We start from the raw sequence: 27,893 nt of genomic DNA on the forward strand, positions 1-27,893 counted from the left end.
TAGTCAGTGCCAGGCGTTGTCATTGTCATGGGGATAGAGTAGAGAACATGTCAAAGTATCTGCTATCTTGAAGCTCACATTTTGGTTTGAGGAAGGAGATCATAAAAAAGTAAACACATAAATAATAAAATTTTAGGCAAGGATAAATGCAATGAAGTCAATTAAAGCAGAGAAAGGAGCGAGTAATGGGGACAGGAAGGGAGAGCTATTTTTGATAGGGTCATCTGGAAAGGCCGCTCCAAGAATATATTTGAGCCGAGATCTGAATAATATGAAGGCGTGAACCATGTGAATTTCTGGGGGAGAACATTAAGGAAGAAGGAACAGCAAGGGTAAACCCCCCAAGGCAGAAATGAATTTGTTAGGTTAGAGACAGCAAGAAAGCCCCTGTGACTGGAGCAGAGTGAGTGAGCGAGCCTGAGCCATGTTAGGAGGTAATGTTGGAGAAAGCGTCAGCAGCCAAAAGGTTTAGGGCCCCGAAGACTGAGGTAAGGAGTTTAGATTGTGTTCTAAGGTGAAGGGAATTGCTTCGAATCAGTGCCTTGTGCTAAGGTTCTTAGAAGTAGAATTGCTCTTCTCTAAAGATATGACTTTTAAGCTGTCTTTGGGACATTCTCCCCAGTGGGGCTGCATCTTTAACATTATAATTAAATCAATGGGAAGTATGTTTTTGTTTAATATATATAAGTATATATAATCTCTCTCTCTATATATATAGATAGCTATTTCTCTAGCTATATATATAGAGAGAATAAATTCAAATGAGTTATGCCTTAGCATGTTTTAATTTACATGTTTAATCACATAGATGTGATACATCCACATTTCTACTCATTCTGATTTTCAGAATCAAGAAAATCTCAAATCTGGAGAATCTAAAAAGCTTAGATGTCTTGGACCTTCATGGAAATCAGGTATTGTAAAGCCTTTTCATTTCTTTCTTTTTTGAAAAAAAGTCCAGGAAATTTGGTATTATAAAAGTTTTAAGAATTTAAGAATTGTGTTAAATTTTTCAAGAGTTACTTTACTGATTCACTGAAATTTCTAAGATATTAAGCCTATTTATGTAAGATTTGGTAATTCCTTAGCAGTACATGACAGACAAAACATAGAAAACATTTGGAATCCTTGTAGTTATGACAATTTTGTTTCTTATTGAGTCTTTTATTAACTTATTTTTTAAGTATACATTATCTTATCCAACCCCAACCCAAGGACTAGATTATTACTAATGATCTTCTTCTACTTAGGTGTTCCTCCTTTATTCCGAGGTAACCACTATTCTGGATTTCACATTTATCATTCCTTTGTGGGGCTTTTGTTAGTTGGTTTTATCACATATAAATGTATCTAAATAATATATTGTTTAGTAATATTGTCTCTTAATTTACAAAAGGTGTTGTACTATATGTTGTCATCTAGTGTTTGCTTTTTGGATACAACGTTATGTCACTGAGATTCTTCTATGTTGAGTAAGTAGCTGTAGTTTATTCATTTTCACTGTTGTATGTTTCACGTTGTGATTATGTGAAAACTTCTTTCTCTAATTTATTATTGATAGACGTTTGGGTTGTTTCCTTGTTTGTTGTTGTTTTGTTTCCTATTAGGAATAGTACTCTAAGAACATTCTTGTGTGTGTTTCTTCCATATACCATAAGTGCTCTAGAGTCTACATCTAGGAGTGAAACTGGTGGGTCATAGATTACGTCAATGTTTAACTTTAAAAGGTAATACCAAATAGATGTTAGCTCAGAGCTGGTCTTCCTCAGCAAAAAACCAGGAGGATTAGCATGGATGTTAGCTCAGGGCTGATCTTCCTCACAAAAAAAAAAAAAGAAAAAAGAAAAAGATAATGCCAAATTGTTTTCCAAAGTGGTTGTACCAGTTTATACTCCTACCAGTAATACTTAAGAGATCCTGTTGCTTCACATTCTTTTCAACATTTGGAATTGTCAGACTTCTTAATTTTTGCCAATTAAATTTATATAAAGTGTTGTCTCCTTGTGGTTTTGATTTATATTTCCCTGAGTACTGTATAATCTGAGCTTGTTATTCTGTTTAGTAAGTCAACTTCTCTACCCCTAATGTGTGTCTGTCTCGATTTCTCTATCTGGCTTGTCATATTCTCCCTCCTTATTCTTCTCTCTCAGAGCGTCTTGGCTGTTTTTTAACCCTTTGCTCTTCCTTTTATAATTTTATTTATTTATTTTTTCCCCAAAGCCCCAGTAGATAGTTGTATGTCATAGTTGCACATCCTTCTAGTTGCTGTATGTGGGACGCAGCCTCAGCGAGACCGGAGAAGCGGTGCGTCGGTGCGCGCCCGGGATCCAAACCCGGGCCGCCAGCAGTGGAGCGCGCGCACTTAACCGCTAAGCCACAGGGCCGGCCCTGCTCTTCCTTTTAAATTTTAGTCTTTGAAATGTATTTATTTATGAATAGCTACATGAGCTGTATACTCAATCAGGAGGTAAAGCCTCTCCTGAGGTGATAAGCATACATTCTGGGATGATCCAGGAATCCCTGCCTAGTGATGAACAAGCTCTGCCACTGCCACTTGCAGTCGGTCAGGCACAAACCTCAGTATGATCCCTCTAGGCTTTCTAACAGCTGTTAGTCCCAATCGTTTTGGTGAAAAGCTAATGTAATTAATAAAAGCCTTGATAGATCTAGATAGGCCACATCTTAGATTCTAATCTCATCCCAGCCCCACCTGAGTGTCTGTCTGTGCGTGCACTTGGTGGGAGGAGTGTTGACAGCCTGGGAATTGCCCAGCTCTGCAGGCTGGTAAGTGACACTCTAGTAGAGGTGAAGTTACCCAGTTGGATGGTGGTGGAAGGGGAAGAGGAACTAAAGAGTTTTGTCAGAAAAAAAATACCATATGCAAAAGCACTGAGACTAAAAACAACATGGTAAGTATTTTTTACTGCTAGAAAATTTAGCACGAGTTGAGGAATGGTGAGAGATAAGGCGAGAAAAGTAGGTAAAGGCCGGATTGTGGAGGGCTTTGTACGTCATACTAAGGAATTGCCATTTAACTTGTAGCCCACTATTTTTTTTTCCAGTAACTTTATTGAGATCATAATGGTTTATAACATTGTGTAATTTTGGGTGTACGTTATTGTTTGTCAATTTCTAAGTAGACTTCGGCTTGGTCACCCCAAGTAGTCTAATTATTGTCCATCACCTTACATATGTGCCCCTTTACCCCTTTCACCCACCCCCCACCCCTCTGGTAACCACCAATCTATTCTCTTTATCCATGTATTTGTTATATGCCACGTATGAGTGAAAGGCAGTATTTGTCTTTCTCTGTCTGGCTTATTTCACTTAACATCATACCCTTAAGGTCCATCCATGTTGTTGCAAATAGGACAATTTTGTCTTTTTTATGGCTGAGTAGTATTCCATTGTATATATATACCACATCTTCTTTATCCAGTCATCAGTTGATGGGCACTTGTGTTGCTTCCACATCTTGGCTATTGTTAATAATGCTGCAGTGAACATAGGGGTGCATAAATCTCTTTGGATCACTGATTTCAAGTTCTTTGGATAAATGCCCAGTAGTGGGATAGCTGGATCATATGGTATTTCTATTTTTAATTTTTTGAGAAATCTCCATACTGTTTTCCATAGTGGCTGCACCAGTTTGCATTCCCACCAGCAGTGCATGAGGATTCCCTTTTCTCCACATTCTCTCCAACATTTGTTATTTTTTGTCTTGGTAATTATATCCATTCTGACTGGTGTAAGGTGATATCTCACATTTGTTTTGATTTGCATTTCCCTAATAATTAGTGATGTTGAACATTGTTTCATGTGTCTGTTGGCCATCTGTATATCTTGCTTGGAAAAATGCCTGTTCATATACTCTGCCCATTTTTTGATTGGGTTGTTTGTATTTTTGTTGTTGAGTTGTGTGAGTTCTTTATATATTTTGGAGATCAACCCCTTAGAAAGTGATTTGCAAATATTTTCTCCCAGTTGGTGGGTTGTCTTTTCGCTTTGTTCATGGTCTTCTTTGCTTTGCAGAAGCTTTTAAGTCTGATGTAGTCCCATTTGTTAACTTTTTCTTTTGTTTCCCTTGCCCGGTCAGATGTTATTTGAAAAGATGCTGCTAAGATCAGTGTCATATAGTGTACTGCCTATATTTTCTGCTAGGAGTTTTATAGTTTCAGGTCTTACATTCAAGTCTTTAATCCATTTTGAGTTAATTTTTGTGTATGGTGCAAGGTAATGGTCTACTTTCATACTTTTGCATGTAGCTGTCCAGTTTTCCCGACACCATTTATTGAAGAGACTTTCCTTTCTCCGTTGTATGTTCTTGGCTCCTTTGTCAAAGATTAACTGTCCAGGGGCCGGCCCAGTGGCGCAAGCGGTTAAGTGCACGTGCTCTGCTGCAGTGGCCTGGGGTTTGGAGGTTCGGATCCCTGGAGCGCACCGACGCACCGCTTGTGAAGCCATGCTGTGGCGGCGTCCCATATAAAGTGGAGGAAGATGGGCATGGATGTTAGCCCAGGGCCAGTCTTCCTCAGCAAAAAGAGGAGGATTGGCAGATGTTAGCTCAAGGCTGATCTTCCTCACAAAAAAAAAAAAAAAAGATCAACTATCCATAGATATGTGGTTTTATTTCTGGGTAGCCCACTATTTTTAAAACTATTCATAACTATAAGTGAAACATTTTATGGCAGCAATATTTTTCTTAAGTTTGTTTTAAAATGTATATGTGTGAAATAGACATATTTATGTGGTTTTCACATTACAATATACCTTTAAGAATTAGTGGGCATTACCCACGATCTGTAAGAGCACCTGATAAATGAATAACATATCACTTGATCTATATATTATATGTAGGAATTATTTACCAACCATTATATTGATGAAAACTGCTCTATTCCTTTTTAGCTGACGTGTATTAGCTGTCTTATAATTTCAGCATGTTTGTGATATTGCGTGTATTAATATTAAATATTGTACCACACAAATTATTTCTCAAGGTTCTATAACTACAAGAAGGAAGTTTGAAATGAAAATCTGAGTCTGGTTTTACAATATCTAAATCCAATAAGCAAAAATTTGGAGTATTTCAAAGCAAAGACAGTCTTGGTTACCTTAGGCTTCTAAAAAGTCAGGAGATAAACTGTTTAAGATGAAACAATGTCCAACTCTAAAAAAATAGCATCAGGTAGTTAAAAAGCTAAAAGGAAATTAAGTGAATATTGTCTGTCTTTTGAATTTACTTCCATTGGGAATAAAAATGGTACTTGGTGTGCATTGTGAAATAAAATGCAATTGGTTTATGGATGTGAAAATGTTCTGAGGAATGATGATAGTGTTCAAGAAATAGACTGGGGAATGGAAGGAGATGGAGGGAGGTGAAACGAGACAGAGAACAGTTGAGAGACTAAGCCAGTAGTCTTTGTGAGAAGTCATGGCGACTTGAACTAAAGTAGGAGCAATAGGGATAATAATAGGGGGGCAGATTGGACAAATATTGAAAAAGTAGAAACATCAAGATTTAGCAATTGATTATATGTGAGTAGTGAAGTATACAGAGAAATCTGGGAGGTTGACTCTCAATTTCTGACCTAGATTTTTTTTGATCTACCAGAATTTGTTCTCTCGGTAATGCTTGCTTTAACATGGACACAACTGTGCTTTTCAAAAAGAACCTGTTCTTTCAGCGAAATCTTTCCCTTCAGGGAGAGCTTGCCCTTTCTGTGATTGCTCGCTTGAAAGCAGACCTTTGCCCTTTCGGTATTGCTGCGTAGGAAGGTTATCTTTATTTAGACAGAGCAGTCTGGTTACTCTTACACACAAAGATAAGACTGGAGAATCCAGCTTTCCTATGTGTATTAAGAAAATCTGCAGTCTATCTTAGGACTGTCTCTCTGATCAGTATGACCCCATAACTGGGCTTTCAAACATTCTCTTCTTCTTCTTGTGAAGTTTATTAACTAATCAAGAACTATGATCTCACCCTATACCACCCTTTGCCTGAAGTTTCTATCAATTTACTCTATGCTTGTGATTTTGTCCATGGCCGCGACAAGTAACAGACTTTATTCTATCAGAGATGTTGCACACGATTCTGGCCTATCTGATTGCAAAGCAAGAAGCCCAGCAATATCCCCAGTGATTTTTTTTTTTAATTACAGGTTGATACCTATATATTAGAATTAACATTAACAATGTTTCTTTTCAGAGTTTAAACTAAAGGGTAACTCTAAAATGTAGGCATTCTAATTGTAAGTCTCACCAGAACCAAATGGAATTAGAGAGAGGTAGTTTTCTAGAAGTGCCCCCATGATTATTTGCAGAAGGGAGAAAACACCCTATGCAGGTCATACAACAATTGTGCCCCTTTGTTCTATATACTTATATCTTTCTTGAGCTCAGGAAAGCTTTATTTTATATATATAAATATTGCTTTTCCATTTATGTTTGTTATATCTATATTGTTTGTCTTTCACATCCCCATCTTATCTTTTATTCCTCTTATCTCTATTTTTTCTTAGTATTTTAGGAGAATTTCTCAAGCTTATGCTGACAGTACTGATTTTCTACAGTGTCTGTTTTGCTTTTTGCTGATTCCATACATTTCAAATTCCATCAACTATTTATTTATGAAATATTTTTGTCCATGTCTTATTGTACAGATCTGTCATCTGCAAATGCTGATAACCTTGTTTCTTCTTTTACAATTTTTATTTAATTTATTGTCATTTTACATTTGTTAGACCAAAAATCTTAGGACAAATTTTAAAGCATGGTCAGATGTTACCTTTCTATATTATTGAATTTATGATAAATGTAGTTTAATTTCCCCTCTCAAACCTAGATGGAATCTAGATGATATTTCTTGAATGTAAGAGAAGGTCCAAATAACAACATAGAAACTGGATTATAAATCAAGAAAAAAACTTCTTTTAGCCAACATCTGCTTTGCAGTGGTAAATGAAAATTTTCAAATAATACAAATTTGTGATGGCAATACATATGAAAAAATTAACCTCTAGTCATTGTGAAATTTATTTATTTTTTTTTGTGAGGAGATCAGCCCTGTGCTAACATCTGCCACTCCTCCTCTCTTTTTTTTTTTTGCTAAGTCAGACTTGCCCTCGGCTAACAGCCGTGCCCATCTTCCTTCACTTTATATGGGACACCGCCACAGCATGGCTTGCCAAGCAGTGCGTCGGTGCGCGCCCGGGATCCGAACCTGCGAACCCTGGGCTGCCACAGTGAAGCGCGCACACTTAACCGCTTGTGCCACTGGGCCGGCCCCCTGAAATTTATTTTTTTTAATGTTCAGAAGAAAAGTGTTATGTGTATGACTCATTGTTATTTAAGTAATATTTTAAGTTATATTAAAAGGTTGCTAAAGTCCCCCGAAAGGACCCCTACTTTTGTATCACGCAGGAACTCATCCCATTGTGCTATGCTTGCTGTACTACGGTAGTGGGGCTTAAAATCATGTTGAGATCTCATCACTTCATGGGTGTGGCTTTTACTTACCCTCACCTTACTGTGCAGCTCCAGCTTCTCCGCTGCAGTTCAGTGCTTATGTACACGTGCACATTCCATGATGCAAGTCCTGTCATTCTAAACAGTTAATGTCTACCTGACTAAACATTATCTATCTGTCTTAAGCATTTCCACTAATAAAGAATATCCATCCTCACCCTCCACTAGGGATCCTAGTTCCTTGAATCTTTTCCCTTCAGACCCATGACGGCTCTCAGGATCCTGCAGTATAAATGGAATCAACAAGGGGAACTTGGTATCATTCCTTTTCCTTGCCTTTTCTCTCGGAGGACAGTCTTGCTTGGTCAAAACATGGTGAGCTTATGCCTTGAGCTCACAGTAAGTTTCTATTTGGCAGGTGGTATGTATACTTCTTGTTACCTGGCACGCTGTTGGGGCACTTAGAGATGTGCCAAACAATGGACTTGTTGATTATTTGATAAAATTTACTTCAAATATTTACTATTGTCAAATTATAAAATATATGTTTCTTTGGTTAACTTTCACAAGTTAAATGACTTCAGATTATCTACAACAGAGGAAATGGAAATAGATTTTTAAATGTCTTCATATAAACTTGTCAGTGAATCCAGTGACTATATATTTTATTTTTAGAGTTTTTATAACATGCATGTCTGAGATTTATGGCTGCTAATCATCCCTTCCTCATTTTTTAACAGATTACCACAATTGAAAATGTCAATCATTTGTGTGATTTGAGAGTTTTAAATCTTGCCAGGAACCTTTTAAGTCACGTTGATAACCTTAATGGGCTGGACTCACTAACTGAACTTAACCTGAGACACAATCAGATCACTTTTGTGGTGAGTATTAAAATGGCATCAATATGTGGTCCCTGGTTTTTCTTTAAAGGAAATGAAATAAATGTTATAGCATTGCTTTATGCAAAGTAAGAATCAAAGGTAATTTAGTTTTTTTCTGAATTTAAATTGTGGATATAATTATTAAGCTTTATAATATTTTGATTTGGGAAGTGTTAAGGTGTTTTCTATTTTAAAAGATAAATATAAAATTAGAAACAGAATAGAAGTGTTATCAGTAAATGAATCAGCTAGTGTAAATGAACACTGAATCCTTTCCTGTTTTGTCATGGGTATAGAATTAATAAGAAAGAAAGGTTATTGGTGACTGAAAGTTGATGAATTGTTGCACCAAGAGGAAAAAGGCACACAGAGGAGAGGTTGAGGGCTGTGAAGACATGCGTAAATATCATATCCTTTGCAGTTTTTAAAGCAGCAGCTTGGTTTAGTGGAAAGAGCATTGCATAGGGCATCAGAGGTCTAGTTCTGGTCTCAGCTTCATCTCTCATGAGCTGTGTCACCTTGGGTAAATCACTTTAACTCTGTAAGCCTCGGTTTACTTTTCTCTAAAATGAGGGCATTGGGCTAGATTATCTCTAGGATCCTTTTGGCTTGTTGACTCTGAAAAAAGACATAAAGATGGTAGAGAACTGGCATGTGAGCAAGAGGAAAAGAGTTAGTATTGTGGGGGCAAAACTACAGAAAGGCGACTCTGGAACTCTGAAGATAAACTTCATTAGAGTTATTATAGTTATACCCAAGTTCGGCAACTAAATAACAGCTTGGTGCTCAGGTATTTTGTACTTGTGCATATGTGAAGAGCACTAGAAATACAGCCTTCAGCTGTATGAGATGATACGGGCCAAGAAGACTTCTAATGATTTGTAAAAATGTTATTTGTTTTTTTTTTTTGGTGAGAAAGATTAGCCCTGAGCTCACACTTGTTGCCAATCTTCCTTTTTTTGCTTGAGGAAGATTGGCCCTGAGCTAATATCTGCCCATCTTCCTCTATTTTGTATGTGGGACGCCTCCACGGCATGGTTTGTTGAGTGGTGTACGTCTGCACCCAGGATCTGAACCTGCGAACCCAGGCCACTGAAGCGGAGCTCGCTGAACTTAACTACTATGCCGCCGGGCCGGCCCCTGTTATTTGTTCTTTTAACAAGTTTCCTTTGTTTACATGCAATAGAAAAACTTCATTAGATCCTCTCTGGATATCATTTAAGCACTTTTAAAGGCAAAATCTAACTCTGAACTTCTTCAAGACATTGAGTTCCTTAGTAGATAAGTATAACTGTAAGTGGTACCCTGGTAAAGGCTGGGGGACAGATGATGCCTTATATCTAGCCCCCATTGTACAGGCTGATTTCATTTTGAAAATCTGAGCCAAGTAGTGCTCATATCTTTTAGGAGGTTGGGATGATTTCAGAACCTTCTCCAAGACCTGGATTTATTCCAGAACCTGTAAATTCTGTCAGGCCCTCCCCAGACTGGATTTAAATATTGGAAATGGCTTGCTTATTTTAAAAGACATCCAGATTGAATTAATCTGTTACATTGCTGAGTCTCTAGGAACTACTCAGGCTGAACTTAATCTGACCTCAAGACATTGGGTATAGTAAGAATCTAAAAAGCTTTGGTGGATTCCTGTCTATATTTTGTCTTTCGTTTGGAAAATGCATAATGCATATCTAAGAAATTGCTTACTGAATTTCCCATTGAGTATTATGTCTAATCATTACTGGTATAGTTTAGGCAGCAATAAGCATTTTATGGAAAAGGAAACTGTATTAATTTCTAAAAGTTAAAAAGATTTAGTGATAGGTATTATACATATGATGTCATTATCATGATAATGACAAGTATCATGTATATTAATTTATAGAAAATTGAGAGTACACGTATAAGGATAAATAAGAAACTTTATCCAACTCTTGTTTCTTTTTCAAAGTATCCTTTTCTTAAAAGAGCCAAGAGACTTTTAAATCCGAGGATTCATTTTTTTTTTTTTTTCATTATCTTTTCTTTTCTCCAGGGTCAGTTATATCACATTTTTTCTTTTTGCTTTTTTTTTTCTTTCGTGGTTTTGATTTTCCTCAATGGCTGGTAATCTTTAAATGAAGGACCATGTTAAATAGTGGCTGGGTCTCCTGTGCAGCTGAATCGGTCTTTTTAACCATAGGATCTCTCCCTGGAATGATCACTAGCTTTGTGTAAGTTGTTAAATCCCACACATTGGCAGACTTCCCTTTAGAGCGAGTGGAAGGGAAAAGGCAGGCTTACTTTGTAATTGCCAAAATAGGGAAGACTTTACTTTTGGGAGTAGAAGGACTTGAGTATCTTATGTGCCAGGTGAAACTACCATTCCTTTTTCCTCTCGGGTTCTACTGTAGCAGTTATTAACCACCTCCATAGATAGAACACCCACGCTCTCCATCCTTCCTTGACAGATACTCTATTTGTTTAGAGAACAGATCCTGAGGCTCCAGCTGAGGGTTTCTTCAGCCAGCTCCTCTGTACATGGTTGTGTGTGTGTACATGGCAGGAGTGGGAGTGGGCTGGGGATGGGATGGGTTTGTTGGTGTTCCAGGAATAGCTGTTGAGTAGACAGACCTTTAATTACACATCTACTTGATTGCCCACAATTAGCCGCAGTCCACGCCTGCTCTTTGTGTGTATTAAGTCTGAGCATGGAGTAAGATGGCATTCTGTCAGACAGAACTGCTGCGTTTGCAGTGCAGCGTCTCTCTTGCTAGTTTTAAGCTGCAGTTTTCTCTGTTCAGGATATATCCAATAAGATCCTATCTGCTTTCCAGCTTCCTGAAATTCATGAAAAATGCCGATCTATTAATGATAACTCTCTTGTTTTTAGCATTTCCGTGGATTTACTCATTTTGTGTGTTTTTTTCTGCTTCACCCATTGAATCTTGGGAAGGAGATGAAACAAATACATTACCTACTTCACCATCTTATTAGAAATCTTCTCTGATGTTTTTGATGTGGAAAAGTTCTTGTCTGTTTGGTTTTCGTTGTAGTTAAATTCACTAATCTTTTTCTTGGAAATTTTGTAAATTTCAAGCCAAATGTCTCTTCAGTATATATCTTTCCCTTCTAAAAATTATTAAACATTTCAGACACTTTTAAAAGAATAGGAAATAATATTACCAACATTTGTGTATCCACCAGTCAACTTAATAAATGAAAACCTCTCAATTTTCCTATTGTCTTTCAAACATGGGTGAAGCCTCTTGTGTAACCTTCCCCCATCACATTCCCTCTCTGCTTTCAGAGGTTACCACAATCCTGAATTTGCTGTTTAATCCCATGTATGTCTGTTTCCTTTTCCCGTATATGTGTGTATCCCTAAACAATATGAAATAGTCTTTCTGCATTTTTTTTTTTTTTTTTGTGAGGAAGATCAGCCCTGAGCTAACATCTGTGCTAATCGTCCTCTTTTTGCTGAGGAAGACTGGCTCTGAGCTAACATCCATTGCCTAATCCTCTTCCTTTTTTTCCCCCAAAGCCCCCCAGTAGATAGTTGTATGTCATAGCTGCACATCCTTCTAGTTGCTGTATGTGGGACGCGGCCTCAGCATGGCCGGAGTAGCCGTGCGTCGGTGCGCGCCCGGGATCCAAACCTGGGCCGCCAGTAGCGGAGCACGCGCACTTAACCGCCAAGCCACGGGGCCGGCCCTTTCTGCATGCTTTTAAATGTTCTGTAAAAGGTATACTGTACATATCTTCTGTAAGTTGCTTTTATTAACATTATGCTTTGAGATTTGTCTACGTTGATACTTGTAGCTCTAGATCACTGATTTTAATTGTTATGTAGTATTCCATTGTATGATTGTCATTAAATGTTCATTCTTCTATTTGTGGGCAGTCATAGTATTTTCAATTTTTTGTTGTTAAGAAGTAGCACAATCATGATGTAATCTATGCAGAAATAGAAGTATAATGATGTACACCTGAAATTTATACAATGTTATAAACCAGTGTTACTGCAATAAATAAAAAATTTAAAAAAAAAAAGTAGCACAAGTAATATTTTTGTACATATCTTTTTGTGCGTATGTGTAACAATTTCTCTAGGACAGTGGCTTTCAGACATTTTTAGCTATAATCTATGGTAACATATAAATTTATATTGAAACCCAGTTATTGAGTACATATTTATATGGGTACATTATAGAAAATGGAAACAAGCATTTCATGAAATTATACCTACCCTTACTGCAGTCCATTCTGGTATATTCTGTTCTGTTCTATTCTCATTAAAAAATGTTGATCTCAAAAAAAAATGTTGGTCTCAATCCACTGAATTGATTTCTTGACCAATAAAAAATTGGTTGCAATCTGCATTTGAAAACAATGCTCAATGGTGGATACTTGGGAGAAGCATTGCTGGGTGCCAGCATTATGCACATCATTTCACTTGATCAGATATTGCCAAGTTTTTCCTAAGGTTGTCACACCAAACTCCATTTCCATCAGCATTATCTGAGTGTTTTTTTAACTTCACATCTTTGTTGATGCTTGCTATTGTCAGACCTTTTAATTTTTGCAAATCTTTTAGCTATGAAATTGTGTTGCATTGAGATTTTAATTTGAATTTCCAGTGAGATTGAATGCCTTTCATCTTTTTGATATTGAGATTGCCTCTTCTGTGTGTAGCCTTATCCTTTGCCCATTGTAATAGCAGGTTTTTTTTCTTTTTCCTGTTGATCGATAGTATTTCTTTTGTTTCTGCTCTTTTGAGGAACAGAAGTAAAAAATCATCAATAGTTTTCTTTATTGTTTCTGTTTTTTGTTTGAAAAATCCTTCCTTATAGGCTGAGGACATAAGGACTTTTTCTATACTGTCTAACAAAAGTTTTAAAGTTGTTCTTCACCTGTAGGTGTTTCATTTATTTGGAATTGATTTTTGCCTGTGGTGTGAAGTTGAAGTTCAATTTCGTTTTTTTCTCATATGTATTACTGATTGTCCCAGCACCATTTATTGAAGAGTGAGTTCTTCCTGTCCTTCTCTCTCCTCTTGGCAGTATCTCCCTCTAGCAGATTAAATATCCACATATGCATGGGGCTTTGCCTGGCCTCTCTGCTCTACTTAATTGATCTCTATCCATGTTCCACTATAACGCTGTCCTAATAACTAACTTTCTATGTCCAAAGAGCTAGTCAAATGAGGTCCCCAATCTGTGTTTCTCTTCCCTCTTCCTCCCATTCCCAGCCAGCCAGATGTCCTTCCTTCCTTTTTAGAAAAAAATTTAAAAAAGTCATTTTGGTCCTTTCTTTTTCTATATACATTCTAAAAATAGCGTGTCAAGTTTCGTGAATAACTCTACTAGTCTCTTTGATTGGGATATCTTTGAATTTGAAGACAATTGACATTTCCATGATATTGAGCCTTCAATATCATAATAAGAACATGGCACATTAATATGAATGACATAATATGAATACAGCATATCCTCAATTCATGTATGTTTCATTTAATGATTTTTATGCTTTTCTCTATAGATAACTTGTTTTTTGTTAGATTTCTTCCCAGATATCTTATACTTTTTTGTTGCTATTGTAAATGTTTTTGGTGAGCAATAGAGTTCTTACTATTACTAGTATATGGAACCACCGTTGATTTTGGTTCATTGATCTTACATCTAGCAACCTTGCTCTGGACACTTAATAATTCTAATAATATATCTAGATTATTTGAAGATTTCTATTTAGACAATAATAATTTTTTGTGAACAATGATAATTTTTTCCTAATTATTATATATTTTGTTTCTTCTTGTTTAGCTGAGTTAGACTGAACTTCCAGTTTGACTGAAAGTCCGGTACAAAATTGAATAAAGAAGGAAAGTGGGCATCCTTGCCTTATTCCTGATTTTAAAGGAAATGCATCACTAGCTATGTTTGATAAATGCCATTTATTGTCTGAAAAAATTATTTTCTATTTTGAGTTTGTTTAGAGTTTGTATTATAAATGGTTGTTGGATTTTATTAAATGATTTTTATACAACTCTTAGATTGATCATATGGATTCTTTTCTTCTTTAATCTATTAAATTTGCAAATTATATTACAAAATTTTGTAATGTAAGTCATTCCAGCATTTTTGGTCATTATGTATATTATGGGCTGCATTTCATATACATTCCTGGATTTTGTTTGCTAATATTTTATTCACAGTCTTTACATCTATGTTAATAAATGAGATTGGCCTGTATTTTCTTTTCTTTTTATTGTTCTTATATGGAGGTCGTACTGGTGTCATAAAATAAGTTGAAGAGTGCTTCCTATTTTGATATTTTGTGATTCCCTGTTTTGGTTTCCTATTTGTTATAAATCTCAATTTATATGAGATAAAGATGTTCTGTTCCTTGAGTATTTGGTAGAACTGCTCTGTAAAATAGTCTGGGTAGTTTTAAACTATTGACTCAGTAACCATCGTGGGCATAAGTTTTGATATGCTGTAGTTGCCCTTCATCTAAGTTCACTTTTTTTGCCTGCTCTATCTCTAGTCATGTCCCACTTGTCACTTCTCATAATGCTTATTTATCCCTTCTTTTTTCTTGATCAGTCTTGCCTGAAGTTTGTTTATTTTACTAGTAGTTTCAAAGGACCAGCTTTTAGCTTTGTTGAACCTCTCTTATAGCTTTTAAAAAATATTATTTTATTGATTTTTGTTCTTATTTCTCTTATTTCCTCTATTTTCTTTCTAAAGTTTTGTGTTGGATGTTTGATACATTAGTTTTCAGTCTTTTTTATTTTCTAATATAAGCTCTTAAGGCTATAAATCTCCCTCTAAGAACCACTTCAGCTTCTTCTCACATGTTTTGAAATTTAGTATTTTTATTATCATTTAGTTCTAAATATTTTCTAAGTTCCATTATGATTTCTTCTTTGATCCACATGCTGATTAGAAGTATATTTAAAATTTTTGAAATGTGTGGATTTCTTATTCCTTTTTTCATCATTTTTTTCTAGTTTAATTGCATGTGGCCAGTAAATATGGATTATATGTAGTTGGTTCTTTGTAGTTTGTTGAGATTTGCTTTACTGCCTAGTATGCAGTCAATATTTATAGTCAATACTTACTATCAATATATTTGCCTAATATGTGGTCATTATTTTGAAGCTATGTTTCTAGGTACACACAAGTTTAAAATTGATGTTTCTTCCTGGTAAATTGTTCCTTTTATCATTATGTATTAACTATCTTTATTACTAACTCCTTCATTGAGCAAGTATTTTGTGAACATGGGCTGTATGCCCAGCACTGTTCTAGGTAGTATATATCAGGAAGCTACTAATACTTCTTGCCTTAATATTTATTTAATCTAATGTTAATACCAGCTTTCTTTTGGTGTTTTCCTGGTATATCTTTTTTATTCCTTAACCTTTTTTTAATTTTTAATTTTGACATAATTTCAGAAAATGTTGTAATAATAGTATAAAGAAATCCCAATGTAAAGATTCTTTAAATGATAACATTTTAGTACATTAATTTATCCTCTCTCGGTCACACTCTCTTTCTTCCCTTCACTTTGTATCTACCAGTGAGTGTGTGTGTGTGTGTCTCTCTCTCTTTTTTCTGAACCATTTAAGAGTAAGTTGCAGACATGATGACCCTTTATCTCCACAAACTTCCGTGTGTAGTTCCTAAAAACAAGAAATTCTCTTATATAACCACATTACAATGATCAAAATTAGGAAATTAACATTAATATGATACTATTATCTAATCTACAGATCCCATTCAGATTTTCTCAATTGTCTCAATAGTGTCCTTTATAGCAAAAGAAAATTCAAGATCATGTATTACATTCAGTTGTTATGTCTCCCTAGTCTTATTTAATCTGGAAGAGTACCTGAATCTTCCCTTTTATTTTATGACATTGACATTTTTGAAGAATGTTAGTTTATTATTTTGTAGAATGTTCCTCAATTTGGGCTTGTCTAGTGATGTTTCCTCATGATTAGATTCAGTGGTACACTTTTGGCAGGAATACCAACACACGTGATGCTGAGTTCTTCTCAGTGAATCACATTGAGTATTCTTTTTTTTTTGGTGAGGATGATCGGCCCTAAGCTAACATCCATTGCCAATCGTCCTCGTTTTGCTGAGGGAGATTAGCCTTGAGCTAACATCTGTGCCCATCTTCCTCTATTTTGTATATGGGATGCCTCCACAGCATGGCCTGATGAGTGGTGCATAGGTCTGCGCCCAGGATCCGAACCTGCGATCCCCAGACCGCTGAAGCAGAGCATGTGAACTTAACCACTATGCCACTGGGCCAGCCCCCATATTAAGTATTTTTTATCAACCTTTTTCTTATAAAGAATGCACAACTCCTTTTTTAAACTTACAAATCTGAGAATCTATCTTTTAACCAGAAACTTTAGTTTATTATACTAATTGTGATTACTGATGTATTTAGATTTATCACTTCTATGTTATTTCATACTTTCTATTTGTCCTACTTTTCTTGTGCTTTTTTTTTTCTTGTATCTTATTTTGGGTTGATGGAGTTTTCTCTGTTCTTTCTTATTTACTTTAATGGTTACTCTTAACATATCAAATTATACACTTGACTTAAATTATAGAGTTATTCACATCTCTACCCTCTTCTCAAATAAGGACCTTAGAATCATTTAATCCAGTAACCCCCTCCAATTTTACATGTTTTTTGTGCATAGTATTTTCTTTTTATCTTTTTATTCCTCAAATTAGATGTTTTAATTACTGTTGTTTTCAGTCAATGCTTATTTGGATTCACCCACATGCTTGCGTTCACCACTCCTCCCAAAATATATAACTTAGAAAAAATTCCTTTAAGGTGGGCAAAAAACTCTGGTGGTAGTAAGCTGTCTCAGTTTTTGTTTGTCTAATAATATGTTTGTTTTGCTTTTATTCATGAGCGATGATTTGACTTGGTTGACATTTTTCTCCTAGACGTTTGAAGCTCATATTCCATTGTCTTTGGGCTCTATTATTGTCGTTAAACTGTCTAGTATCATTTTTTCTGAGGCAGTCTTTTTCTTCCTCTGCTTGCTTTCAAGATTATAAGATTTCTTTTTGAAGTCCTTCAGACTCACTATGGTGTGTATATGATGTTAAACTACCATATTTCACCAGTTTAAGACATATTTTTCCATATTTCAACAACTCTGAAATCTGGATATGTCTTACAATCTGTGGCATCTTGAAATCACTGTTGGACAGGCTACAGCAATTTCATTGCCTAAGTATATGTAAACTTGCCTCTGTTTATACTATTGTCATTTCAATTGTTGGTACTACATGTTTTGAATTTAATCACTGTTCAAAATGTATTTAAAAAGACCACACCATGAGTTGGCATTGAAATGAAACATTACTTACAAAGGCATGGAAATCAAACAGCAAAGACATACATTTTATATTAGTGAAACATATTTTTCGTTGGAGGAATGACCGCAGTTCCACAGTTTTTTGCTAATTGACAATCAAATACTTTAAAAGAAAGATAACCATGTACAGGTGAAGCTGTGTTACATTTTGTTACTAAGATAGGTTCAGAGAGGTTCCCTATCACATGCCAAGCAATGGAACTGAAGGCAGGAGAAGCTGAGCAAACTCCTTGGACTAGATGAAAGAAATTTCAAAGCAGCAAGAAGCTGTGTGAATAATTTATGCTGGTGTCTTAGTCAATTCAGGCTGTCATAACAAAATACCACAAACTGGGTAGCTTATAACCAACAGAAATTTCTCACAGTTCTGGAGTCTAGGAAGTCTAAGATGAAGGTGCCAACATGGTTGCATTCTGGTGAGGGCCCTCTGCCTGGTCTGTCGCTGATTCCTTTTCTCTGTGTCCTCATGTGGTGAAAGGGGCTAGGGATCTCTCTGGAGCCTCTTTTATAAGGCACTAATTCCTTTCATGAGGGCTCCACCCTCCTGACTTAAGCACTTCCCAAAGGCCCCACCTCCTAATACCATGATGGGGGTTAGGATTTCAACATAGGAGTTTGGAGGAGACGCAAGCATTCAGACGGTAGCACTGATGTTTTTTGATCTTAACAATATCAAAACATACAAGTTGGGTGTCACTAGCTTGGAAGAAAATCCTGTAGACAATACTCTTAGAGTATACTTTTAGGACATCCTATATCACCAATGTTCCTGATGGCTCAGAAGACAATATTGTGTGAAAAGTGTGGACATTATTAGTTAAATAGTGATTCAGAAGTTGAATTCTAAATGTGAAGACTTTTCCTCCAAACAGAGGTATAATTTAGATACAGTAAAATGCAAAAATCTTAACTGTAGTTTAATAACTTTTTTTCATATAAGTGTACTTCCATTTGACCACCACCCAGATCAAGAATGAAAACATTTCTATCACTCCAGAAAGTTCCCTTTTGCCCCTTTCCAGTCAATGCCTTTCCCTGCCCCAGAGATTTTTTAACTTCTATCCCTGTGGATTAATTTTGCCTGTTTTTGAACTTTTTATAAAGTATATATATATAAAAAGTATGTACTATTTTATGTGCTAAACATAATATTTTGGTATTCATCCATTTCGTTGTATGTATTGATATTTTTTCTTTTTTTTTTTTTTTTTTTTTTTTGTGAGGAGATCAGCCCTGAGCTAACATCCGCCAATCCTCCTCTTTTTTTTTTTTTTTGCTGAGGAAGACGGCCCTGGGCTAACATCGGTGCCCATCTTCCTCCACTTTATATGGGACGCCGCCACAGCATGGCTTACCAAGCAGTACTTCGGTGCGCGCCCGGGATCCGAACCAGCGAACCCCGGGCCGCCGCAGCGGAGCGCGCGCACTTAACCGCTTGCGCCACCGGGCCGGCCCCGATATTTTTTCTTTTTAATTGCCAAGTTGTATCCATTGTATAAATATAGTACTATTTGCTTTTTCATTCTTCTGTTCACAGGCAGCTTGGTTATTTCCAGTTTTTGGCTCTTACAAATAAAGCTGCTATGACTATTCTTGTAGTCTTTTATTTATATATTTATTTTGGCAGACGTACCCTCATTTCTCTTAGGTAAATACGTAGGAGTGTCGTTATTGAGCCATAAGGTAGGTGGATATCTAAATTTATTAGGAACTGCCAAACAGTTTTACAAAATGATTGTGCCATTTTACACTCCCACCAGCAATAAATGAGAGTTCTAATTGCTCCACATCCTTGCCAGTATTTGGCATTGACAGTCTATAATTTTAGTGATTCTATTGTATTCTCATTGTGGTTTTAATTTGCAGTTCTTTGATGACTAATGATATTGAGCATCTTTTCAAGTGCTTATTGGTCATTCTGAGATATCCTTTTGTGAAGTATCAGTTCAGTCTTTTACCCATTTAAAAAAATTGGATTGTTTATCTTTTTGTCGTTGTTATAGTAGATCTTTATTCTAGATTCAGGTCCTTTGTTAGATATATGAATTGAGTGTATTTTCTGTGTGGCTTGCCTTTTTGCTTTTTTAACAAGGTTTTTTGGTATGTAGAAGCTTTAAATTTTAGTGAAGTATAGTTTATCAATTTGTTTTCTTTTATCATTAGTGCCTTTTTCATCCTGTCCAAGAAGTCTGCCTATCCCAATATCACAAGTATATTCTTCTCTGTTTTCTTCCAGAGGCTTATCGTTTTTCCTTTCTTTTTAGGTCTGTGGTCCATCTTTAATTAAATTTTGTGTATGATGTGAGGTTGGGGTCATGGTTCATTTTCCCATGTAGGGATAGCTGTTTGCTCCATCACCTTTTATTGAAAAGACCTTACTTTCCCTATCGAATTGAATTGGTATCTTTGTTGAAATTGAGTTATAATCAAATGAATCTTTTCTTGGACCTTCTATTCTGTTCCATCTGTTTGTCTACCATTTTGCCAGTCTACACTGTTGAACTACACTAGCTTTCTAGTAAGTGGAGATATTTTGAGAGTTCATTTATTTAATGAATTTATTTTACTAAATTTACTTCTTATTTATGCATAAGAATGATATTTGGTAAAAAAAAATGTGGTTAAGTAAATCTAAAAGAGCTCTTTCAGTAATAACGAAATAAAAATTGTGATAGATTATTTTATTATTGGTTAATCATAAGTTTATTTTCACCAAGTGTTGCATAAATAACTGTAAGATGGTATCTTAGATTTGATTAAATATGGTAATTTTATTAGCATACCTAATATTTGTGTTTCCTGAATCTGCAGATTCATGTCTTTCATTAATTATGGGAACACTCTGAGTCTTTATATTTTCAAATATTGCCTCCTCCCATTTTCTTTCTTTCTGCTTCATAAACACCTGCTAGATGTAGTATGGACCCTCTCGTTCTAGCCTTTGTTTCTTAAAATTTCCATCATTCTTATTTCTCTCTGCTACATTTCTGCATTCTTATTACTTCTTTAGAGCTGTCTTCCAGTTCACCAACTCATTCCTCAGTTTTGTTTAACCTTATTTTCAGTCCATCCATTGAGTTTTTAATAAAGACCATAATTTTATGTTTCTATAAGTTCTGCATGGATTTTTTTTTCAGAAATGCCCAAGTTTCTTTATTTATAGTAATATATTTTTTTCTTATGTTTGGTTTCTTTTATTTTCTAATAATTTTAATTATTAAATTAAACCTTATTAATTTAATTCTTAAATTAAGTGCTCCATGGTCTTTATCAAGTTATTATATTTTCTTAACTTTTTGGCAGTTCTACATTTGCTGCCTAAAATTTCTGCTGACTCTTGCTCATGCTCGTTTTTTCTTCAGAGGTTACTAGTTTGGGATAGTTAGAATGCTGTGAAGCCTGAGTTGAGTTTTTGTCTTTCCAGAGAATTTTACCAGGAGTGTTAGAGGCATGAATGCCAGGGGCCATTTTTTATGAGGAGTCTTGTTAGAGCATGCATGCAAAGTACATTTGAACTACAGATTCAGATGAGGAAGGGCCTGAGATTATGAAATTGAGGCTTTTTCCTCATGGCTGTTAAATCTAGTTATCCTAGATTATAAAGACTGGAAATCTCTGTAGTTAGAGTATCAGTGCCTGCTTACTAGTCTGGTTTTAGTTCCTTTTTATTTTTTTCTTTGAGGGGGATTACAACAGTATGTAGATGAAAATCAGACTGGAAGTGTAGCTTGCAGCTAGAGTGACTGATATCTATTGCCATGTAATGGGTAGTGAACAAATATAGAAAGCAGATATGCATATTAATGCCATTGGGTAACAGAGCCAGATAATGGAATTTTTTCCATTGACATTTACATGTACAATTAGAATTGTTGATATGATAGCTTATACATATTATTCTTCGTATGATATGGGTGTCTGTGTCACAAAGTGATGGCTGTAGCAAGTAATTTTGGAATTAACTTAATAAACCTTTTTATAAAAAGGAGTGCTTTTTTCTTTGTTTTTTTTCAAAATTATTCAATGCCTTGTTGATAAATCTGTTTCCAGTTCTCCAGAGTAAAATAATTACCCCTCTGTATTTTCACTCTGACTTTTTTGTATGACAGAATAGGTAACAATGGGAGTAGCTGTGATTTTATTATTATCATCTTTGTCCTATTTGATGCATGCCAAAGCCTCTGTCTCTTCACCTCTCTTCTGCCTTATTCCTCTGCAGGAGGCTGCTCTATAAATAGCTCCAGTAGTAGATGTTCCACACATGGTCATATTGCTGAATCATTTAGTTGTTTTGTGAAGTTTAGGAATATGGAAAACAGTGTCTGAGCAGAGTAGGACAAGCATGTTTCTCAAGTCATTCTTTTGAAAAAGAAAGTATTATAATCCTCTCAATACTCATGTAGTAACTAACTTTATTTTTATATTTTTAAAGGATTATGTTTTAAAAATATATAAAATCGTTTTGAGTCTTACTGTTTTAAATCTGAGTCTCAGGATTGTGTTTTGTTAAGTATAATAAATTTGAGACTATGAGCAGATTAATAACAGATGAGCTATAAATATTCCCCTATATGTATATATTTTATTTCATCTTCTTTTTCTCATCTTGGGTATGTTAACGTTATTGCTTCTTTACAGTAGTTTCTCTGCCTGTGAAATAGTTACCTCAGGAAAAGAATTGTTGGGAGGGTTGACACTTGACAATGAAATAAATGTACTGACTTTTTCTCAAAGTTACAAGGCTTTAGAACCCCCCATTTCTCCTTTCCCCATCGTTACAAAGTAATTACATCATATTTTTTGGATAAGCAGATTTTCAAATGGTGGCTCCCCCAAAATATCACCAGCATAACCTGTTGATAAAGAAAAGCTGAGATTGGGCCGGCCCCGTGGCGTAGCGGTTAAGTGTGTGCGCTCCGCTGCTGGCGGCCCCGGTTCGGATCCCGGGCACACACCGACGCACCGCTTCTCCCACCATGCTGAGGCCGCGTCCCACATACAGCAACTAGAAGGATGTGCAACTATGACATACAACTATCTACTGGGGCTCTGGGGGGGGAGGGGATATAAATAAATAAATAAAAACTAAAAAAAAAAAAAAAAGCTGAGATTGTTACTTACTGGCAGGAAGAGCACACTACCTTGACATAGTCTGAGTAATGTCTTTGAGGGCCAGGGCAAGATATTTATTTTTGAGATTTCTTAGGGGTCTTGTTTAAGGTGAGTCTTGTCAGTGCAGAGGCTTGATTCAGATTGATGAATTTACGATATAGTAGAATAGGATTTTCTGGCACTGCAAGATGAGCTTTTCAAAGTGAATATTGGACCATGGTATTAAACTTTGCTAGCATTAATAACTGTCTCATTTCCTCGCATTAATTGAGGTTTCTATTTACCATTAATTAATGTCCAGATTCCCGAACAGAACTGTTAAATTCCTCTCTGTACGGGCAAAGATGTCAGGTAATCTATCTGTTTCATTTTCTCCCCTTGGAGATACCCTTTCTAGGGCCCTCTGTCCTCTGTCTCTCATGTAGACCAGTTGCTCTTAGGCCTGCTGTGGAGATGTTATTCTTGGATTTCTCTTTGCTTCCCTCCGATGGTGAATCCACTTCCTGGATCTTATGTATCTCCATCTTTGGTTTACTCTTTCATGTTAGAAGAGCCATCTTCTAGTAGCTTTCAACAAGTCTTTTTTTTTCTGTAAATAACTCATGCATAGATAATTGGTATGATAAATATGTTTTCTTTTTGTTTATTGTAACACTAGAACTCTATTACAAAGTATAACTCGGAATTGCAAGAAAAATTTTAAAAAAAAGTTATAATTTTCTTATAAAAATGAAATTTGGAACAACAAAAATGATAGTGGGTAATTATTTTGCTTTTTAAAATTCTGAAAAGGCTGTCTACTAAAGTGGTTATAGGGATATTTGTAGTTGAATTCTGATGTTTATTTTTTCAATTTGTTGTGAATATTTTTTTATAGCTCTACCGGGTAATAACAGTTAATGATTTTGAAAATTTGATAAAGACTTTTGGTAAAATTTTGTTTCATAAATGAAGATAAATACAAGACATTATAATTTAATCAAATAAACTTTAAAAACCCTTTTCTCACAAATTATAGCCTGATGTAATTTGAGTTTATGTTTTAATAACAAAAAATAATATCTTGAAGGGTGTCTGTAGTTTCTGAAGGGGGCAGGCTAGAGTTCAAAGAGACTTTTTTTTTTCCCTAAGATGCCTTTATTCAAAGGAGATCCAGGCTACTGCTTCTCAGCTTCTCCCAGTTAGATGTCAGCAAACAGTGCTTGTGCCCAGAAATGTCTCAGATAGATTCCAAGAATAATGTGGGAGACGAGAGTCCCTAAGAGTACAGAGAGGGGTTTCAATTTGGCTGTGACTTCTTATTTCTAGAGACCAGATAGGAAGCAAGCTATCATGTCCTTTGGAAAATAGGGCCCTGGAATAAAATGAGCCCTACCACTCATCCATCACTCCTCCTCCACCCTACTCCCCTCTCATTTCTGGGAATATCAGAGAGAGGTAGCTGGTAGAGATGATTCAGGAAGTTTGCCAACATATAGAGCCTATCACCCACTGAGGGGAGTTTGTCTGCCTTCCTGTTTTCTGCAGACTTACTCCTTGACCATGGTTGAGAAGCTCTAAACGTCACTAACCTGCATCTGTGGAACCCGCTTTTCAGGGGTGAGCCTGAGAATGGTAATGCCAAATGAATGGTACACATAGCCAGTGTTTTGATCGCTGGTAATTGTATTCATTTTACACTATTTAGGATCTAAGGGGTTGAGAGAAGCCCAGAGAACGGTACATAAGGGAAGCCACATAGGAGAATGTCTTAAGCCAGATTCATTTCTCCTGCGCCCTCTCAAAAACCAATGAAAAGTGACTCTGCCACAATTTTATCACTTTCATATTTTCTTTATATAACGATCTTTTAAAAATAAATCAATAAACCATTTTTGGAATAGCTGGGCTTGTCTGTAATTTTAATGCACTTGCCTAAATTCTTACTGGGGTCTTGGAAATGGTATTTTTAAAAGGGATGAAGAAAAGGAAGGAGGAAAATAATGACTTAAAGAAATAGTAAAACAAATTTTGATTTGGGTTTAAATATTGGTCACAATAATATGTGAAATGTGTGTACTTATATTAGCATTATTCAAACTCATATAACTGGAAATTATTGTGAATGATATTGCCCTTAAAAATGAAAAACATTTTATATGAGAAGCGCCAGCGTGCAATATTTTAAAAAGCAGAGCGCTGTAAGTCAGGATAACTGCAATCTTGTCCTGTCTCTGCCCCTAGGACAGTAGGTGGTCCTGGGTCACCCTCCCTGCAGTCCCACCCTTCCCCTGCAACAGCCTCAAGTGTCGACTTTTTCTCCTGAGAATACTGAGGTTGTAGACTAGGTAATTACTTAGCTTCCTCTTAAGAGTCTATGACTTCAGTGTATGTCATACTTTTCAGATTTGTGTCTTTTCACTTAATGAAATTAGGTAGCTTGGTATGTCTTTATTTTGTGATTTTTTAAATCATTTGGGCCACAACCTTTCAATATTTGCTAAGGGTAACTGTATGTAAACAGCAGTGGTTTGCTTTGGGGTGCTGTACCTAAACAGAAGAGGGTAGATTTCCAGTCGTAAGAACCTCTGATTCTTGCTTAGATTGGAAATTGCCCTTACAGTGCCCTTCAGTGACGCTGTGAGCTGCTTTTAGTTTTATGGGAGAATTCTCGGTGTCTTGGTTCATTTATAACTGAGTAGTATATTTCCAAAGGTTTGAGAATAGTGAGGTGAATAGCTTTGAAATTCTCAAAACTGTTTGGAAAGCTGCTTGTATAAACTTACAATTTAAAGCATTTGAATGGCTTCCTTTTTAAAGTGATTTTTAACAAATGTTTGGTCATACTGTATTTGTGCTACGGTTGAAATGCTGAAGTAGCATTTTGGCTTCTTTCCCAAAAGCATGCTTAAAGAGGCTAGCAGCAGCATCTCTCCCTGCTCTCTTCAGAGCTTTTCACCTTGCGAGTGGTGCAGCTCCTTCTGCGGATGCACTGAAACCCTCCCATTCAGTCTGCAGTGGAGAAGAATGGAGCTCAATGTCCGGCAGAAATCAATAGGCTAGCAAGGTTGCAGTAAATAGAATGACTATGTATTTGAACAGCTGAGCAAGAAGACATGTGTAATATTTTTTTTCTTTCAGCTCATAAATTTTTGCTTTCTGTTTCCTTCTAGAGAGATGTGGATAATTTGCCCAGCCTCCAACGTCTGTTTCTCAGCTTCAACAATATATCTACGTAAGTGGAAACTCCCAACTTGTCATTTACTAATAACTTGATTGTTTGGTTTCTGGTGCTTTAAATTAAGATTGTAAGTACCTTGCAGAATTTTATTGACATGTTAAGATTTTAAATTGGAAAATGATAGGGCTGTCTGTGACAAAGTTCTCTGTGGAAAAACAAAGCTCTGGTGTATATTAGTGCCTCTAATGCAAAAATGATGAAATTAGTATATCGTGTGCTTTTTGTTTAATTATACTTCAGAGTTGCTCTTTAGTAAAGCATGTGTACGTGGAAATTTCAACATATATTTTGCTGTCCTTTGTTTGAAACTTACTGCACTAATCAGTTAAATTAGACTTTCTTTCATAAATTATCGTCTGCAATTTGTAGAGCTACTAAGCAATTTTGATATGGCAGGCTATATTTGTCACTGAACGGCTTGCTAATTAGGCCATAACTTCTACCCTGGGATCCTTACTTAGAATTAACGCTGCTAAGAGACTGTATATTAGAATATATGAGTATATGAATTTTGTTTTCCAAAGATTTGAAGTGTATCATCCTTTATATTGTGATGCTGTCTCATTCAATGTCAGTCTGGAAGATTTCAGAACTGGAGCTGAGACAAGCAGTCAGACTTTTCAATGCAAAAGGACCTCCACTCCTTCCTTAATTCTTTCCTTGTCCTTCTTCCCCCAGCCACTTAATTTGAACTCGGCTTTATAACTACCCTTCAGTTCTTTAGTTTCACTTCAAGGCTGTTCTCTGAACCTGCTTTTATAAGAGGGTAAGAATTAAGTATAAAAGAGTTTAGAGTACATCTCTTCCTGAACTCCAGGCCTATGCTTATGTTTATTGAAAACCAGTTTGTTTTTTGTGCATTTTCTGTTTGCATCTTTTTCCTCCTCCATCAGATTTAAGTGTTAACCTCATGTCCTTGTACTATATCTCTAAAAGTTAGAGATTAAATCCAGACAGTAGGCTTTGCATATGGGCATTATTTCAAAGAAAATACCCTTAATCTGTCTCTTTTTTCTCTTTTGTGAAGAAAATATTAACCTTTTCTGAAAGACTTTTCATATTCTCTTCAGTTTATGTTGAATGCTGTTCCAGCTGCCTTTCTATCTTGTTGGGGAGGTAGGATTTCTTTTCAATGACAGTGGAAAGGATACTTAATATTCTTTAGGGAATTTCTTCCTTCCTAAAGACCATTAGCAACTGTTTTGAGGAGAAAGTTTCTCTTTCTCACAATATGTTGTTTCTCATGTCTCACAATATTAGCCGTTTAGGATGCTGCAGACCCTTAGATTCCCTCACCCTGTGGTGGACCTCATTGCTTTCACTTCTTGTCTTGTTTACGGGGAGTAATTAAGGAGTAGTAAGTAAGTTAGACATAGAAGATTTTCAGAGCGTATTACTTGAAAATAAAATAATCAGTTAGTGAGGTTTAAGCAATGTGGTTTTATTTTAAACTTGCTCATTCCATAGAAGCATCAATAAAAGCCCTCCAGGAGTAGTATACACCCAGACATAAATTTGGGTGTATAGGGGTTATGATGTTCGCAGGTCCCCAGGATACCTGGACTTCTGAACTCCAGGCTCTGTAAGGAGTTGGTTTTAATTGCTTGTCTTTAGGGAATTTTGTTCCCAACCTGGAAGGGCGTTTCACCCACCCAACAAAATAAAGGTATGATTAATGGGATTAATATTTATAACTTTCTTTAAAAAGCATGATTTCTTAGGAAATTGAGATATGAATGAGTCAACAACTTCAGGACTTTCATTTTCTTATTAATTGCTTTCTCTATGTTTCTGCATGGGATTAGCCCTTTACCTT

The 27,893-nt window shown here is 35.9% G+C and overlaps 1 protein-coding gene across 3 annotated transcripts in view; it reads left to right on the forward strand.

The window, feature by feature from the left end:
• Positions 1 to 27,893, forward strand: part of LRRC49 (leucine rich repeat containing 49) — a 122,583-nt gene that overhangs the window by 17,965 nt on the left and 76,725 nt on the right. For all 3 annotated transcript variants that reach the window (XR_009220084.1, XM_058541978.1, XM_058541979.1), the window contains 3 exons: positions 848 to 914; positions 8,208 to 8,351; positions 26,010 to 26,071. Coding sequence is in view for 2 of the 3 variants with exons in the window: in XM_058541978.1 (XP_058397961.1) it covers positions 848 to 914; positions 8,208 to 8,351; positions 26,010 to 26,071 (273 nt within the window). In the remaining variant the exon portion in view is untranslated. The remainder of the gene's footprint in view (positions 1 to 847; positions 915 to 8,207; positions 8,352 to 26,009; positions 26,072 to 27,893) is intronic.

The sequence above is a fragment of the Diceros bicornis genome, chromosome 5 (genome assembly GCF_020826845.1).
Source record: "Diceros bicornis minor isolate mBicDic1 chromosome 5, mDicBic1.mat.cur, whole genome shotgun sequence".
Classification (NCBI taxonomy): domain Eukaryota; kingdom Metazoa; phylum Chordata; class Mammalia; order Perissodactyla; family Rhinocerotidae; genus Diceros; species Diceros bicornis.